The 17,034-nt window shown below is 37.7% G+C and overlaps 1 protein-coding gene across 1 annotated transcript in view; it reads left to right on the top strand.

Moving 5' to 3' along the window:
• The window catches only part of LOC135465548 (cleavage and polyadenylation specificity factor subunit 1-like), a 52,468-nt gene that overhangs the window by 22,537 nt on the left and 12,897 nt on the right, over positions 1 to 17,034 (top strand). The window contains 13 exon segments of the mRNA XM_064742786.1: positions 1,149 to 1,241; positions 1,980 to 2,058; positions 2,648 to 2,795; positions 3,579 to 3,664; positions 4,271 to 4,504; positions 4,935 to 5,087; positions 5,761 to 5,877; positions 6,734 to 6,824; positions 12,049 to 12,133; positions 14,270 to 14,321; positions 14,323 to 14,412; positions 15,227 to 15,295; positions 16,524 to 16,607. Coding sequence (XP_064598856.1) covers positions 1,149 to 1,241; positions 1,980 to 2,058; positions 2,648 to 2,795; positions 3,579 to 3,664; positions 4,271 to 4,504; positions 4,935 to 5,087; positions 5,761 to 5,877; positions 6,734 to 6,824; positions 12,049 to 12,133; positions 14,270 to 14,321; positions 14,323 to 14,412; positions 15,227 to 15,295; positions 16,524 to 16,607 — 1,381 coding nt within the window.

Genomic DNA, 17,034 nt, shown 5'->3' on the forward strand with positions numbered 1-17,034 from the left:
TGTTGCTTCCTATACTGCAGTGACTATGGGTTGCTTCCTATACTGCCATGACAAGGTTGCTTCCTATACTGCCATGACTGTGGGTTACTTCTTATACTGCCATGACTATGGCTTGCTTCCTATACTGCCATGACAAGGTTGCTTCCTATACTGCCATGACTATGGGTTGCTTCCTATACTGCCATGACTGTGGGTTACTGCCTATACTGCCATGACTATGGGTTGCTTCCTATACTGCCATGACTGTGGGTTACTGCCTATACAGCCATGACTATGGGTTACTTCCTGTACTGCCATGGCTATGGGTTACTGCCTATACTGCCATGACTATGGGTTACTTCCTATACAGCCATAACTATGGATTGTTTCCTATACTGCAATGACTATGGGTTGTTTCCTATACTGCCATGACTATGGGTTACTTACCATACTGCCATGGCTATGGGTTACTTCCTATACAGCCATGACTATGTGTTGCTTCCTATACTGCCATGACAATGAGTTACCTTATGCAAGTTTGAGGGGACTGACTATAGGTTACCATACAAAAATTGCTTGGCTCTCAGCACTGAGAGGTTAGAGGAAGGAAACAGGACTGGTTGGTATGTTGTCAGTATAATGTGACTGGTTTGGGTGTCATGGATGGTGTCTTCATCATGATACTTAAATGGCGGCATCATTTCTGCAGCATGGACTCCCCCTGCAACAAGAAGACACAATATATGTAGACACACCTAATGACTCCTAGTTGTCATATGGCTGAAAAGTTGTATTCATTTATTTGTTTAGTATTTTATGCCGTACTCAAGAATATTTCACTTATACTACGGCAGCCAGTTGCTGGCAGACCTTCCCACTTACGGCCAGAGAGGAAGCAAGCATTAGCTGGACTTGAACTCACAGCGACCGCACTGAAAAATTGTAAAGCACGATGTTAATCTCCAAGCATACATACATACCATACAAAATGTTCAATACACCCCTGCAAGCAAAGAAATATGTAAATCAGTGGACTTCGTACTAAGGTTTGTGACCGTAGCATCCTCTATACCTCGTATTCAACATTTACTGCATTTTCGTGGTTAAAATGCTAGTGTTCATTTGGTGCAAGTGCCTTTGTACATGTATTATCTGTTTTCATTTGACAGCAACATTGACGATGAAGATGAGATGCTGTACGGGGACACTGATACATCGGCCTTTAACTCCACACTAAACGACAGTGTGAATGAACCCAAAAGGTACTTACACTTGTCTCATGTTGTACCGTACCTGTCATAGACTTCTGTTACTTGCTCTTGCTTGTCCAGTGGTGTAATTGTATTAGAACTTGCATATATCTTGAACTTTATTGCATATATCTAAGTGAAAAAAGTATCATGTTAACCCATCTGTAAACTATAAAGTTTTCTATAAGGCCTTCTGTTTTATCCACAACTGTTTATCACTCTTGGTATTAAAGTGTATTTCAGAGGATGCAATGAAGAGTTAAGTAATCAAGTTAAGTATGCATTTTAGGTAATTATGTGTGCATGTGAAATCTGTGTATGTGAAATCAGTGTGTGTGTGAAATCTGTGTGTATGTGAAATCAGTGTACATGTAATCAGTGTGTATGTGAAACCATTGTGTACGTGAAATCAGTGTGTACATGAAATCAGTGCGTACATGAAATCAGTGTGTTTGAGAAATCAGTGTGTATGTGAGATCAGTGTGTACATGAAATCAGTGCGTACATGAAATCAGTGTGTACAAGAAATCAACAGTATTTGATACCTGACTGTACATATAGGTGTCTTTTTTATATGTGTCTTTTGTTTAAGTTCAGGGGCCTCCATGGCTCAGTTGGTTAGCACACTAGCGCAGTGTAATAACCTGCCGTACGTGGGAATGTCTGGCAGCAACCTTCCCATGGTCGTGGGTTTCCCCCCACTATTATGCTGGCCGCCGTCATATAAGTTAAATATTACTTGTTGTTTAGCTCCAGCACTGTGACCTTCAGGAAATCTGTCAAGCCTACATTCTGGGTGGCCATTTGCAGGGAGAACGGATCTTTTGAGGTAAAAGACATGTACAGAACACTTTGACATCTAAAGTATAAACTTTTCTCATCGGACTCCATTGTGTCCAGACATTCATAGAAGTCTCTTTTCTGTTACCTTGTTTCTAAAAGAAAAGACAACAAATAACTTGACATATTTGGAAAGAGGGATGAAAATAGATGTGCTTGGGAACTCCATACATTGTGTATTAACTTCTAAAAAGGAATCCCTATGAGGCTGGGATGCCTCGTGTTCTACACGCACATACACTTACCTGTATGGGTAAAAGGTTCAAAATAGGGGTTCAGGTGATGTAAACAGACACAGACACATCTTCATGTTATAGAAATAACTCATGCTTGTTTAAAACCGAAAACATGTCGGCATTTTCAATTGGCTCAGTGTGCATGATTTTGCTTCGTTTGTCTTATCTTTTAAACATTTTTGCATGTTTAAGTACAATTTTTGAAGGCAATTTTACCACCTTAATCTTATGATTTTTTTCTGTTTTTTTGGGGGGTTTTTTTGGTTTTTTTTTTTTTTTCTTGCATCATTATTTCTGGTTCTGATGAGCTGCAGTATGAAATTATGTTCTGTTCTCTTATAGATTTGGAGTTTGCCTGACTTCAAGCTGTGTTACTATGTGAAGAGTTTCCCTATAGGAGCCAAAGTTTTAGTGGACAGTGGTCAGTTGACGTCCAAATCTAGTGAGCTGGGACACCTGGGATCAAAACCCAGGCTGGATCATACCAATGGTACTTGCTGTCTTGACACTCAATATTGAGTGGTTTTGAGCAACCAGGAGTGGTTGGCTCTGTGTCACTATAATGTGACTGGGTGGGGTGTTATATATCGTGTCTTCGGCATGATAGTTCGGTGGTAGCTGGCACTTAAGGGAATGGACTGTCTCTGTAAAACGCCAATCAAATAAATAAACATAAATAAATATATGTTAGCCAGTTAATTTGCAAAAGATTACTTTGGCCATGGGCTCTGGTTTCCTCCACTGATGAACATGGTGAAACCTGGTCACCATTGTACAGGTGAAACATTATGTTTTCACAGAGAAACTTTTGTAAAGCAGTAGAGAAATCTTCTGGCTTAAACAAGAAATTTTGTCTAAGGAAGACATTTTTCCCCACTGATTCCTTTGAATGTAATGTTATGAACATGTACCCATCGGATTTCTTTTGTATTTGCAAAAATATTATTTTCGGCTCGTGCAAAAGCTTTCCACCTTATTCATTTTTACATGTTCTACATATTCTTGTAAAGTCTAGTGAATTGATAGATTTGATTGTGAATCTCAGTATCCAGACACAGCTTCAGCTTTGACATGATTGTCATGAAAGAAGGCAACTTACATGATGATTATTGTTATGATGATAGCAATAACTTATGACTATAACTTCAACATTCGGATATCAGAAGGTCTCAGATTTCATTATCAAAATTGATCATTATCAACTTTATCTCGTATGTTTTTCTTTTCAGCACAAGTTTGACAGGTGATAAACCAGACAGGAATGTGCAGACAGAATTACCTGTAGTTAAAGAGCTCCTTCTGGTCGGATTGGGAAATAGGAACAGTCGGCCATATTTGTGGTAAGGTCCATAGTATTGTGTACGATTGTAGATTCCTACCAGTTTACAAAATGCATTCATTATAATTTAATTCAGGGGATTGTTTTAATGGCTAAGAATGTTCAGTTAATCAGAAAAAGATATAAAAAAAAAGAAATAATAATAAACTGTCATTAAAGCCACATGATATTTATAATGAAATCAGGACATAACAAGCCACCTGTTGCTTGCCACCTGCATCACAGGAAATCCAGTTAGCACAGGATTAAGACATTGCAATCTTTTTGAATCAGCAAAAACCCTGACAATAGATAAAGCCTGTTTTGTGTTGTCACCTGTGACTTTAAGGTCAGGAGGTTTTGTCTGATACCTGGCGAAAGTCTGAGCACTTTGATTTCCTCCTGCCGTAAAAAAGATTGCCATCGTACAATGAAAAATTTTTGATTGCAGCATTCAGATAAATAATTGTGAAAATGAACGAGAGATTACAGAACTGTACAGTCCAACTGAAAATCTTCCCTTGAAATTGATAAACAACATGTGCTTGTTGGACTAGAAGAAGTGTTGAAATTGACACACCTGAGGAAGTCACAAAAAGTTTAAACAGTACATGGGGAGTGTTATCTTTTGTTTTTTCATGTTTTAGGCTCGAGTCGAGGAGGAACTCTTTGTGTATGAAGCATTTCCTTTCCACCAGTCAAAATCTGACCTGAATCATTTGAAGATTCGCTTCAAGAAGTTTCAGCACAATTTGTTACTGCGAGAGAGAAAGCAGCAGCGCTACAAGAAGCGTGATCCTCTGGATCCAGATGAGGGGGCCTCCAAAGAAGGCTGCGTAGCATTACTGCGATACTTTAATGATGTTTCGGGCTACTCAGGAGTAAGGTTTTTCAGTTTAAATAACAAACTTGTTATATGTAAAAGGGAAAGTCAGCTCAAAAATTGACATAAACGTCACCAGATATGCCAGTGAAAATGTATCTCCAAATAGTTTCATTCAAGTTTTATAAATTTTTATACAAGTTTGATGTATTCAGCTGTTTAAACTCAGAAGTGGTATTTATGGACCAATCTGTTATAGTTTAGGAATTCTCCCTACACAAAGACGTTTTACCTGCTAAAATTCACATTCTCTCTGGAAGATATTATCCTACCTTCCAAACAGACTGGAAAACCTGTGCAACATAGTCATGGGCGGAATTTGAGGTCATTTACATATGCAAAGACAGAATGGGTTCGTTCCTAAAAACACATCAATAGTTTTCCGTTCATGTGCATTTTATGGTCATGTTATGTTACGTCTCCCTCAGGTGTTTGTGTGTGGGTCGTACCCCTACTGGCTCTTCATGACCCCCAGGGGAGCCCTTCGCACCCACTCCATGAACATTGACGGCCCCGTCTCTTGCTTCTCAACGTTCCACAACGTCAACTGTCCCAAGGGATTCCTCTACTTCAACAAACAGGTACCCTTACTCGGCAAATCAATGACAGTTTAGATGCAATTTATTTGATTGGTGTTAAGAGCTTAAAACACGACTCAGCTGATCATACAGAGTAGATCCTAGTCCTTGGGGGGGCCTCCGTGGCTCATTTGGTTAGCGCACTAGCGCAGCGTAATGACCCAGGAGCCTCTCACCAATGCGGTCGCTCTGAGTTCAAGTCTAGCTGATGCTGGCTTCCTCTTTTATTTATTTATTGATTGGTGTTTTACGCCGTACTCAAGAATATTTCACTTATGCGACGGCAGCCAGCATTATGGTGGGAGGAAACCGGGCAGAGCCTGGGGGAAACCACACGACCATCCACAGGTTGCTGCAAGACCTTCCCACGTACGGCTGGAGAGGGAAGCCAGCATGAGCTGGACTTGAACTCAGAGCAACCACATTGGTGTACAATTTATGTTGCTGTGGACATAAATTTACAGATTTCTTTCTGGCTGTGTTTGACAGGTATCTATTCTTGGTATGTCTAAGCAATAATTAAAGTCATTGTAAAGAGTTATTTCTTCTCTTGACTGGATTATGTGAAACCATTAAAAAAATCCATTACATATAAATCAGACCTTTAACATTCCATGTACCTGAATATCTCTCATATTCAATTCACAACGAGTTACTGATTTCTTTCCACGCATAGGGAGAGCTGCGCATATCTGTGTTACCCACTCACCTGACCTACGATTCCCCGTGGCCAATGAGAAAGATACCGCTAAGGTGCACACCTCACTTCATTGCTTATCATCAAGAGAGTAAGGTAAGCTGTACACCTCACTATGTATATCCATACATGTTTGAATGACAAAAAGAATTCAGAGCCTACTTCCACAAACTGTCACTTGTAAACCCCAGTCCTATTGTAAGAATAGGTTATTCTGGTTGCGTTACCGAATCGTAAGGTGATAGTAACTTTTAAACGAATAATAGTGTTTGAAGGTCAGATTTGACTCCATCATAAATGGATAAAGCTGGTCTGTATAAATGGTCAGTGTTCCAAATCACTAACTTTTTCTTACCTTTATTTTCAAGTTCTACATTCCAATAATTCAGCAGCTAAGAACAACTCCTTGTGACACGATTAAATTGTAATTACCAGTTGACCTAAGGCATGTATTTGTACTAAACGTGAAGTTGAGAGTGATTATTACTGGCAGTTCCTATGTGCAAGAGAGTGTCAGTTGTAACTTAGCGCTACGATCGTGATCTTAGTGATTTACAGTCAAGTGGCCACTGCTTGAGTGAGTGACTGAGTGAGTGAGTGCTTGGGGTTTAACGTTGTACTCAACAATTTCTCAGTCATATGACGACGAATGAATCCTTAGGGTGTATACAGTGTGCCTCCTTGTCAAAGGACGGATTTCCACCACTCTTTTATCTAGTGCTGCTTCACTGAGACGACTTACCAAAGGCAAGTAAGCCACCCAGCCTGAGCCATTATACTGATACCGGTCAACCAGTCGTTGCACTATCCCCTTCATGCTGACATCTTAGATGTAAATGTAGGCAATGTTTTATCCTTATTTGCATTGCTACTTTCTTTCGCTCGAGTTATTTGCATACGTTGAAGTAAAAAAAAAATTAAGTACATGTATGATCTGTTCACTCTGTTTCAGACCTACTCCGTTGTTACAAGCACGATGGAACATTGTAACAGAGTTGTTCGAGTATTAAATGATGAGAAAGATTTTGAAGTGGTTGAGAAAGGTGGGTGAAAGACTTCCAGATTTCATGTTTGTTCATTCTTGGTACAAACATTGAGTGTAAATTTTAATGGATTAGTTTTCACCTGGGAGTTCCTATTTTGACACCTGGTTTTGGATAATACATTGAAAATTTGGAAAAGCCTGGAAATTGAAAGTTACTTAATACCCATCCTGGAAGTTTAAAGCCTTTTTTTGTGACAAGTTCAGTAGCACTTTACAGAAAACGCTTGTAAAGTTATGCGCATGTAACTTCCATGATGACCAGTACTTCTGTATTACGTTGGCGTGGTAGTTACATGAACGTAACGCTACGTGCGATTTGTGAAATGGGCGACTCAGCCAGCATGATACACGCCTTGTCAACTGATCTACATATATGAACTGTATAGAAGTAACATTACACACACATGTATGTATACATGCACTGGATTTCTCTGTGACATTACACACACATGTATGTATACATGCACTGGATTTCGCTGTGACATCACACACACAAGTATGTTTACATGCACTGGATTTCTCTGTGACATTACACACACATGTATGTGTACATGCACTGGATTTCTCTGTGACATTACACACACAAGTATGTATACATGCACTGGATTTCGCTGTGACATCACACACACAAGTATGTTTACACGCACTGGATTTCTCTGTGACATCACACACACATGTATGTAAACATGCACTGGATTTCTCTGTGACATTACACACACAAATATGTATACATGCACTGGATTTCTCTGTGACATTACACACACACATGTATACATGCACTTGATTTCTCTGTGACATTACACACATGTATGTATACATGCACTGGATTTCTCTGTGACATTACACACACACATGTATACATGCACTTGATTTCTCTGTGACATTACACACATGTATGTATACATGCACTGGATTTCTCTGTGACATTACACACACATGTATACATGCACAGGATTTCACCGTGACATTACACACACAAGTATGTATACATGCACTGGATTTCTCTGTGATATTACACACACATGTATGTATACATGCACTGGATTTCTCTGTGACATTACACACACATGTATGTATACATGCAATGGATTTCTCTGTGACATTACACACACATGTATGTATACATTCACTGGATTTCGCTGTGACATCACACACACATGTATGTAAACATGCACTGGATTTCTCTGTGACATTACACACACATGTATGTAAACATGCACTGGATTTCTCTGTGATATTACACACACATGTATGTATACATTCACTGGATTTCGCTGTGACATCACACACACATGTATGTAAACATGCACTGGATTTCGCTGTGACATCACACACACATGTATGTAAACATGCACTGGATTTCTCTGTGACATCGCACACACATGTACGTAAACATGCACTGGATTTCTCTGTGACATTACACACACATGTATGTATACATGCACTGGATTTCTCTGTGATATTACACACACATGTATGTGTACATGCACTGGATTTCTCTGTGACATTACACACACATGTATGTATACATGCACTGGATTTCTCTGTGACATTACACACACATGTATGTAAACATGCACTGGATTTCTCTGTGACATTACACACACAAATATGTATACATGCACTGGATTTCTCTGTGACATTACACACACACATGTATACATGCACTTGATTTCTCTGTGACATTACACACATGTATGTATACATGCACTGGATTTCTCTGTGACATTACACACACATGTATACATGCACAGGATTTCACCGTGACATTACACACACAAGTATGTATACATGCACTGGATTTCTCTGTGATATTACACACACATGTATGTATACATGCACTGGATTTCTCTGTGACATTACACACACATGTATGTATACATGCACTGGATTTCTCTGTGACATTACACACACATGTATGTGTACATGCACTGGATTTCTCTGTGACATTACACACACAAGTATGTATACATGCACTGGATTTCGCTGTGACATCACACACACAAGTATGTTTACACGCACTGGATTTCTCTGTGACATCACACACACATGTATGTAAACATGCACTGGATTTCTCTGTGACATTACACACACAAATATGTATACATGCACTGGATTTCTCTGTGACATTACACACACACATGTATACATGCACTTGATTTCTCTGTGACATTACACACATGTATGTATACATGCACTGGATTTCTCTGTGACATTACACACACATGTATACATGCACAGGATTTCACCGTGACATTACACACACAAGTATGTATACATGCACTGGATTTCTCTGTGATATTACACACACATGTATGTATACATGCACTGGATTTCTCTGTGACATTACACACACATGTATGTATACATGCAATGGATTTCTCTGTGACATTACACACACATGTATGTATACATTCACTGGATTTCGCTGTGACATCACACACACATGTATGTAAACATGCACTGGATTTCTCTGTGACATTACACACACATGTATGTAAACATGCACTGGATTTCTCTGTGATATTACACACACATGTATGTATACATTCACTGGATTTCGCTGTGACATCACACACACATGTATGTAAACATGCACTGGATTTCGCTGTGACATCACACACACATGTATGTAAACATGCACTGGATTTCTCTGTGACATCGCACACACATGTACGTAAACATGCACTGGATTTCTCTGTGACATTACACACACATGTATGTATACATGCACTGGATTTCTCTGTGATATTACACACACATGTATGTGTACATGCACTGGATTTCTCTGTGACATTACACACACATGTATGTATACATGCACTGGATTTCTCTGTGACATTACACACACATGTATGTAAACATGCACTGGATTTCTCTGTGACATTACACACACAAATATGTATACATGCACTGGATTTCTCTGTGACATTACACACACACATGTATACATGCACTTGATTTCTCTGTGACATTACACACATGTATGTATACATGCACTGGATTTCTCTGTGACATTACACACACATGTATACATGCACAGGATTTCACCGTGACATTACACACACAAGTATGTATACATGCACTGGATTTCTCTGTGATATTACACACACATGTATGTATACATGCACTGGATTTCTCTGTGACATTACACACACATGTATGTATACATGCAATGGATTTCTCTGTGACATTACACACACATGTATGTATACATGCACTGGATTTCTCTGTGATATTACACACACATGTATGTATACATGCAATGGATTTCTCTGTGACATTACACACACATGTATGTATACATGCAATGGATTTCTCTGTGATATTACACACACATGTATGTATAAATGCACTGGATTTCTCTGTGACATTACACACACAAGTATGTATACATGCACTGGATTTCTCTGTGACATTACACACACATGTATGTATACATGAACAGGATTTCTCTTTGACATTACACACACATGTATGTATACATGCAATGGATTTCTCTGTGACATTACACACACAAGTATGTATACATGCAATGGATTTCTCTGTGATATTACACACGCATGTATGTATACATGCACTGGATTTCTCTGTGACATTACACACACATGTATGTATACATGCAATGGATTTCTCTGTGACATTACACACACATGTATGTATACATGCACTGGATTTCTCTGTGATATTACACACACATGTATGTGTACATGCACTGGATTTCTCTGTGACATTACACACACCGATTGCTTTGAGCTTGTGTGTTTTATCCCAGGGTTTCTGTAAAGTTCAATTTTCGGCCAGGAAAATCCCTGGAAGTGTGAAATTGTTATTAGAGTGCAAACCTTGTGATATGTTCATGTAGAAGTGAAATAATACTCTTAATTATATATACATGAGTGACAAATGAAGTCATTATGAGTGTTATGTGTATCATTAATGAAATAGTCAAGTGTATCATTAATGAAATAGTCAAGTTTATCATCATTGAAATAGTCAAGTGTATCTTTAATGAAATAGTCAAGTTTATCATCATTGAAATAGTCAAGTGTATCATTAATGAAATAGTCAAGTGTATCATCAATGAAATAGTCAAGTGTATCATCAATGAAATAGTCAAGTGTATCATCAATGAAATAGTCAAGTGTATCATCAAGGAAATAGTCAAGTGTATCATCAAGGAAATAGTCAAGTGTATCATTAATGAAATAGTCAAGTGTATCATCAATGAAATAGTCAAGTGTATCATCATTGAAATAGGTGTATCATCAAGGAAATAGTCAAGTGTATCATCATTGAAATAGTCAGGTGTATCATCAAGGAAATAGTCAAGTGTATCGTCAAGGAAATAGTCAAGTGTATCATCAAGGAAATAGTCACGTGTATCATCAATGAAATAGTCAAGTGTATCATTAATGAAATAGTCAAGTGTATCATCAATAAAATAGTCAAGTGTATCATCATTGAAATAGTCAGGTGTATCATCAAGGAAATAGTCAAGTGTATCATCAAGGAAATAGTCAAGTGTATCATCAAGGAAATAGTCAAGTGTATCATCAAGGAAATAGTCAAGTGTATCATCAAGGAAATAGCCAAGTGTATCATCAAGGAAATAGTCAAGTGTATCATCAAGGAAATAGTCAAGTGTATCATCAATCAAATAGTCAAGTGTATCATCAATCAAATAGTCAGGTGTATCGTATGTGTCACACACAAATGAAATAATTCTGAAGAAGAAATTTAATGTTTTGAATGATGAAAATGCCAAGCTCCGAAAATTGTCTTCATGTATAAGAGGCTGTGTAAGGTACATCTGATTTGTACGCCTGGGGGCTGTTTGTGGACATAAAAATACAAAAGTTACAGTAGTGTTGTCGTTGAAACAGCTAAAGTTGCCAGTATGGATGGCAAAGTAGACCTTAGCAATATGTGTGAAAGGATGAAATGGATAGAAAAAGATCTGAGAAATAAAGACACATGTTTTGCATAGCCAGTAAGTATTCAATATTTCAAGATTAGTTTTATGGAATTTTCAATAATAATAAAAAAAATTACTTGAAATGCAAAGTGTAAATATTGAATACCATAAAGAAAACATTGTCCTTTTTAGTGTCATTCTTGTTTGCTTCTCTTTTGCCTGAAACCGACACGTCTGGATGAAGAAAGTTATTTCAACATTAAAATCAGATGAGTAATCAGTCATACTTCTGATTTGTTTGCAGATGACCGTTTTGTGTACCCGTTCTTAGACAAGTTTTCAGTACAGCTGTTTACACCGGTCAGCTGGGAACTCGTACCAAATGCCAGGTGATGATATGTACTATGCTACAATTTGTTCCTTTATTTAGTTGATTGGAGTTTTACGCTGTAATCAAGAATATTTCACTTATACGATGGTAGCCAGCATTGCAGAGGGAGGAATCTTAGCAGAGCCTGTTGGAAACTCATGACCATCTGCAGGTTGCTGTCAGACCTTCCCACATATGACAGGTTTTTTTTTCTCAACAGTTTTAGTAAACAAACAGTTCACCCAGCCTGGAATGGATGCTAATCAAACTCTCTCCTGCTTGTCCTTCTGCTTTTGGGTTCGGTATTTGATTTCCAACTGATATCTTGGCTCAAACTTTTTGGATCAGCCTCAAATGGGATTGCCCTGAATTACCTCCCTTAAGATCACCCTCTAATTTAAATGTCACATAACCAGCATAAGGAATTTAACACCTACTTTCAAGACAGATATTAATTTTGTATACTGATTTGGAAAGCCTTTGAGGAATGATTTCATTTTTTGGGGTCAGTCCGCAGAAATTTAAAGATCCACTCCTGAAATACATTTACATGTCTGTTTCAAATATCTGGTCAGGCGTCAATCAGTTAGTAGTTTCTTCTGATGATGTGTCATCATCCAACATTGACATCCGCTGTCACTGTTAGTGAGCTACTTCACGTCGTCACATGACTGAAAGATTGTTAACGTGCATGTACAATGAAAAACACCCAATCATACATACATATATGTATGTAAACATACACTGTTTGTTGGGACTTGGACAACAAGCCGTCAGTAACGCCCCTGTGAGAAGTTTACGCCTGTTGTCTAACAATATATGTACATGTATGTAAATAAAAAATTTTCGAGTATGGCATTAAACAGCTGTCACAAGATGACGTTATACGGCTGTGATATTGGTGAAACATTTCAAAACACCAAAACCAAAATACAAATAAAATTAATAGACAGATTCTCTCAAGTTAATGCGGGACCAATTAAGTAATTATTTATGTTATAAGCCTATAACATTGTACATGAAATCAGGTCTATCTGTATTAGAAGCTTATCAGTTGTCATCTCAATCTCATGGAATGACCTTGTTCAGTAGGGTAGAAAAGTATAAAATGCATCATGTAAACTCTAAAACCAATTAATAAATAAAACTGTTTTTACTGGTTTGTCAAATCAAGATTACTGAAAATTTTCAGAATCTGTTTCACTTGGTAATCAGATAATCATTAGGCAAATATGTTTTGTCTGATAAAAAATATGATAGCCTCCTGTAACATTATTGTTGTGTCATATGGTGCCAATGTGAGCACTGTCTGAGCTCTCCAGTTATTGTGAACTGCATTTTGTCCATCTGCTGTGAATGATATTGCAAAGTAATATTAAATATCAGTTTAAATGACTTTGTATTAAAAAAAATAAGCTTATAAATGTCTTTTTTTGTTTAATATAATTTGAGTTGGATATGAAATGGCTTTGAGTAAGCCCGCTTTCAGAGAATGGCATAAAATCTTAGTGTACACTGATAAAGGTTTCACATTTGGCAAAAATGTCATATTGATATGGAGAAAACTATGGCCAGAAATGTAGGTGGTTTTTGAATTGAGTTTCTGGATAAAATTCTTGTTCACTTCATAAACATGTGTAAATAAGATAATGAGGGCATATTATTCTTTTCCCATATAGTGACTAAGGGGGTCAGCGTGGCACAGGAGCCTCTCACCAATGCGGTCACTGTGAGTTCAAGTCCAACTCATGCTGGCTTCCTTTCCAGCCGTAGGTGGGAAGGTCTGCCAGCAAGCAGATGGTGGTGGGTTTCCCCTGGGCTCTGCCCGATTTCCTCCCAACATAATGATGGCCACTGTCAAATAAGCGAAATATTCTTGACTACGGCCTCAAGAAGTGATATCCTGATATCCAACCCATCAGCATGCACTATCTGTATAGTAAAACCTCTTCAATTGACCTGAAAATATGGATGTGACATCACTGATACCTTCTGGATCACTACAGCTGTAGAATCTGATCTTTCAAAACCATTTTACTTGCTTTCAGAAAAATCTAAAAAAAATGCATCGAACTATTTTCCTGGTCAGTGTTTAACATTCTTTCATTTAATATATACTTCAATTAAATGTTTTCTGTGCCTTCAAAACCACCAGAATTGACCTGGATGAGTTTGAACATGCGACATGTCTCAAGCATGTGTCACTCAAAATCTGAGGGGACTGTCTCAGGGCTGAAGGGATACATCGCCGTGGCAACGAATTATTCATATGGGGAGGAGCTTCAGTCCAGAGGAAGGGTATGTGTTTTTGTGTTGTTGTACATGTATCTGTTGGTCATCAAGAAACAAAATGACCTGTCTGAGCCATGAACAACACGGACATGAAAATTCTCTGGTTTTGAGGTGAAAAAAATAAAAAAGCCTTGGATTGAACCCATCTGTCGAGGCCTGCACTTCAACACTCCAAGTGAAATTTGCTCCTTTTAGATGTATATAGAAGTGTATAGTTGATAAAGATTACCATACTTGTATAGTTTATTTTTGATTTATTTTATTTCTTTATTGGATTGGAGTTTTACGTTGCACTCAAGAATATTATCACTATACGACAGCACCAGCATTACGGTGGAAGGAAACTCACAACTATCCACAGGCTGCTGGCAGACTTTTATTTTTGTGTATTATAAGACATGCTAATTCTCTTTGGTTGAATTACCAACCACTGGAGACTACAGAATATCAGTCCAGGGATTTGTTTCTAATTAAAAGTTAGCTTAATGATAGCATGAAGAGAAGTTTATCTGTAATGTAATTTTTGAATAGGATGATTCCTTCAGGTGGTTAGCACGCAAGCACACCACAATGGCCCAGGAGCCTCTCACTAATGTGGTGGCTGTGAGTTCAAATCCAGCTCATGCTGGCTTTCTCTCCGGCCTTAAGTGGGAGTCTGCCAGCAACCTGTGAATTGTCTTGGATTTCCCCTGGGCTCTTCCCAGTTTCCTCCCACAATAATGCTGGCCCCTGTTGTGTAAGTGAAATATTCTTGAGTACAGCGTAAAACACCAATCAAATCAAACAGGTGTTTAAAGTGAATAGCTGTTTGTCTTTGTAGATCATCATTTTTGACACCATTGAAGTCGTTCCTGAGCCTGGACAACCTTTGACTAAAAACAAAATAAAGGTAAGTTGTAACTTTCTGGGAACGGATGTTCAACAGTGAATGTGGTCTTTTAGGTCCTGTATTAACTTTGATCCATTGTAATTATTGTAATTCTTCAGCCTTTTTGCATGTTTGCAAGGCTTTTGATTCTGAAAGCATTAATCTGTGTTTGATAAAATTGTACGCTCTTTGAAGCCCTGAAACTGACCAATTCAGCCAATGTGGTTTTGTCACAAAAATAATTCATAAATTGCACTGAAACTTGCTCTTTCATATGTGTAAAGATTGAGGAATTAAGGTAAGTGTGGTAGAATAAAACCTGGCTTTGCTTATAATAAACTTTTGAACAATTGGCCCCTGAAAGACAATCTGTCCCCATGTATACATATATATTGTCATTTTCATTGCCATTGGCTTATTATATGGATTTATATATCGTGACTTTTATGATACTGTATTCCATTGCATGTCTTTGTGACGTCACATCACTATACATGTCAAAAACAGATTTATTAGCAAGTCAGCCTTATTTGTTGGCAAGTGTGATTTCCTGTTTCATAAATATTATAGGGATGGTATCTTGTTGAGAACGGTACCAGGAGATTTAAAAAAAGCTGTACAGTGTCTGTGACATTTTAACCATTCACTTACTGCTAAGGTTTAAAATTTCTCACCCAGGGTTTAAATCCCCTTATGCCCTTGAGCAGGCAGATTTACCTGAAATGCCTTCTTATGGATAAAGAAAAAAAAGGCCTGTGAAAGTTCATCTGCCAATATGTCACAAGTGCATGTACATGTAAAATCAAATCTCATATCCATATTTCTGCCAGAGGTAAAAACTGTTCCTTTAAATCATAAAAGTGGAGATATACTCCAGCAATTAACTGTTTGTTTCAGTAACTTCACCATTGAATATGACATAACATGATTGTGATGCTTAAAAAAAAGTATTTAGGGAAATGGACATGTATATGTTACTTGCCAAGTGCGAAATGAAGTGATCAGACAAAAAGTGTCCAACTGACTTTAAACATAGACACGTGCTTTTCTATTATTATCTTTCTACAAATAAATTTTTTTGCTTTATTTATTTTTTTATTTTGGGGGTTCTTTTGTTGCCTGTTGCACAAAATGCAATGCAACTCTACAAGTATGTCTGTAAACATCTCTGTTATGTTTGTATGATTATGTTTGTATGATTATGTTTGTATGATTATGTTTGTATGATTATGTTTGTTATTTGTTGTAGGTGATTTATGACAAGGAACAGAAAGGCCCAGTCACTGCCCTTGCTCAGGTCAATGGGTTCCTGATCTCCGCTATAGGACAGAAGGTTAGTCATGTGACATGTTTCACAAGAGTTAAGTCAAACACAAGGTGGATACGTTTCATGGCAGACCCAACTTACAGGATACCCTAAAAAGGAGCCCTAATTATATGGAAATATTGCCTGAGAAATTTAACTTCAATTTTGAAAAAAAAAGTATGCTTGTAGTTATTTGCAGTGAATGTACAAAGTATTAGAAGTTATTGTCACACAAATATTGTCTCTATAAGTCATTAATTTCTGGTCTCTTTAAAACTTGAAAATATTTTAGCTCAAATTTGCCTACTTACAGGATGCCCAAATTAGAAAGCGGTATTTGGCCCCAAGAGTAAAACTTGTAATGTTCATGTATGTACCCTACATGTTCCCTGATTTTTCAACTTTTTCAATCACCTCTGCAACCAATATTTTGAAATATTCTGAGAAAGCTGTG

This window comes from Liolophura sinensis, chromosome 5 (genome assembly GCF_032854445.1).
Source record: "Liolophura sinensis isolate JHLJ2023 chromosome 5, CUHK_Ljap_v2, whole genome shotgun sequence".
NCBI classification, from domain to species: domain Eukaryota; kingdom Metazoa; phylum Mollusca; class Polyplacophora; order Chitonida; family Chitonidae; genus Liolophura; species Liolophura sinensis.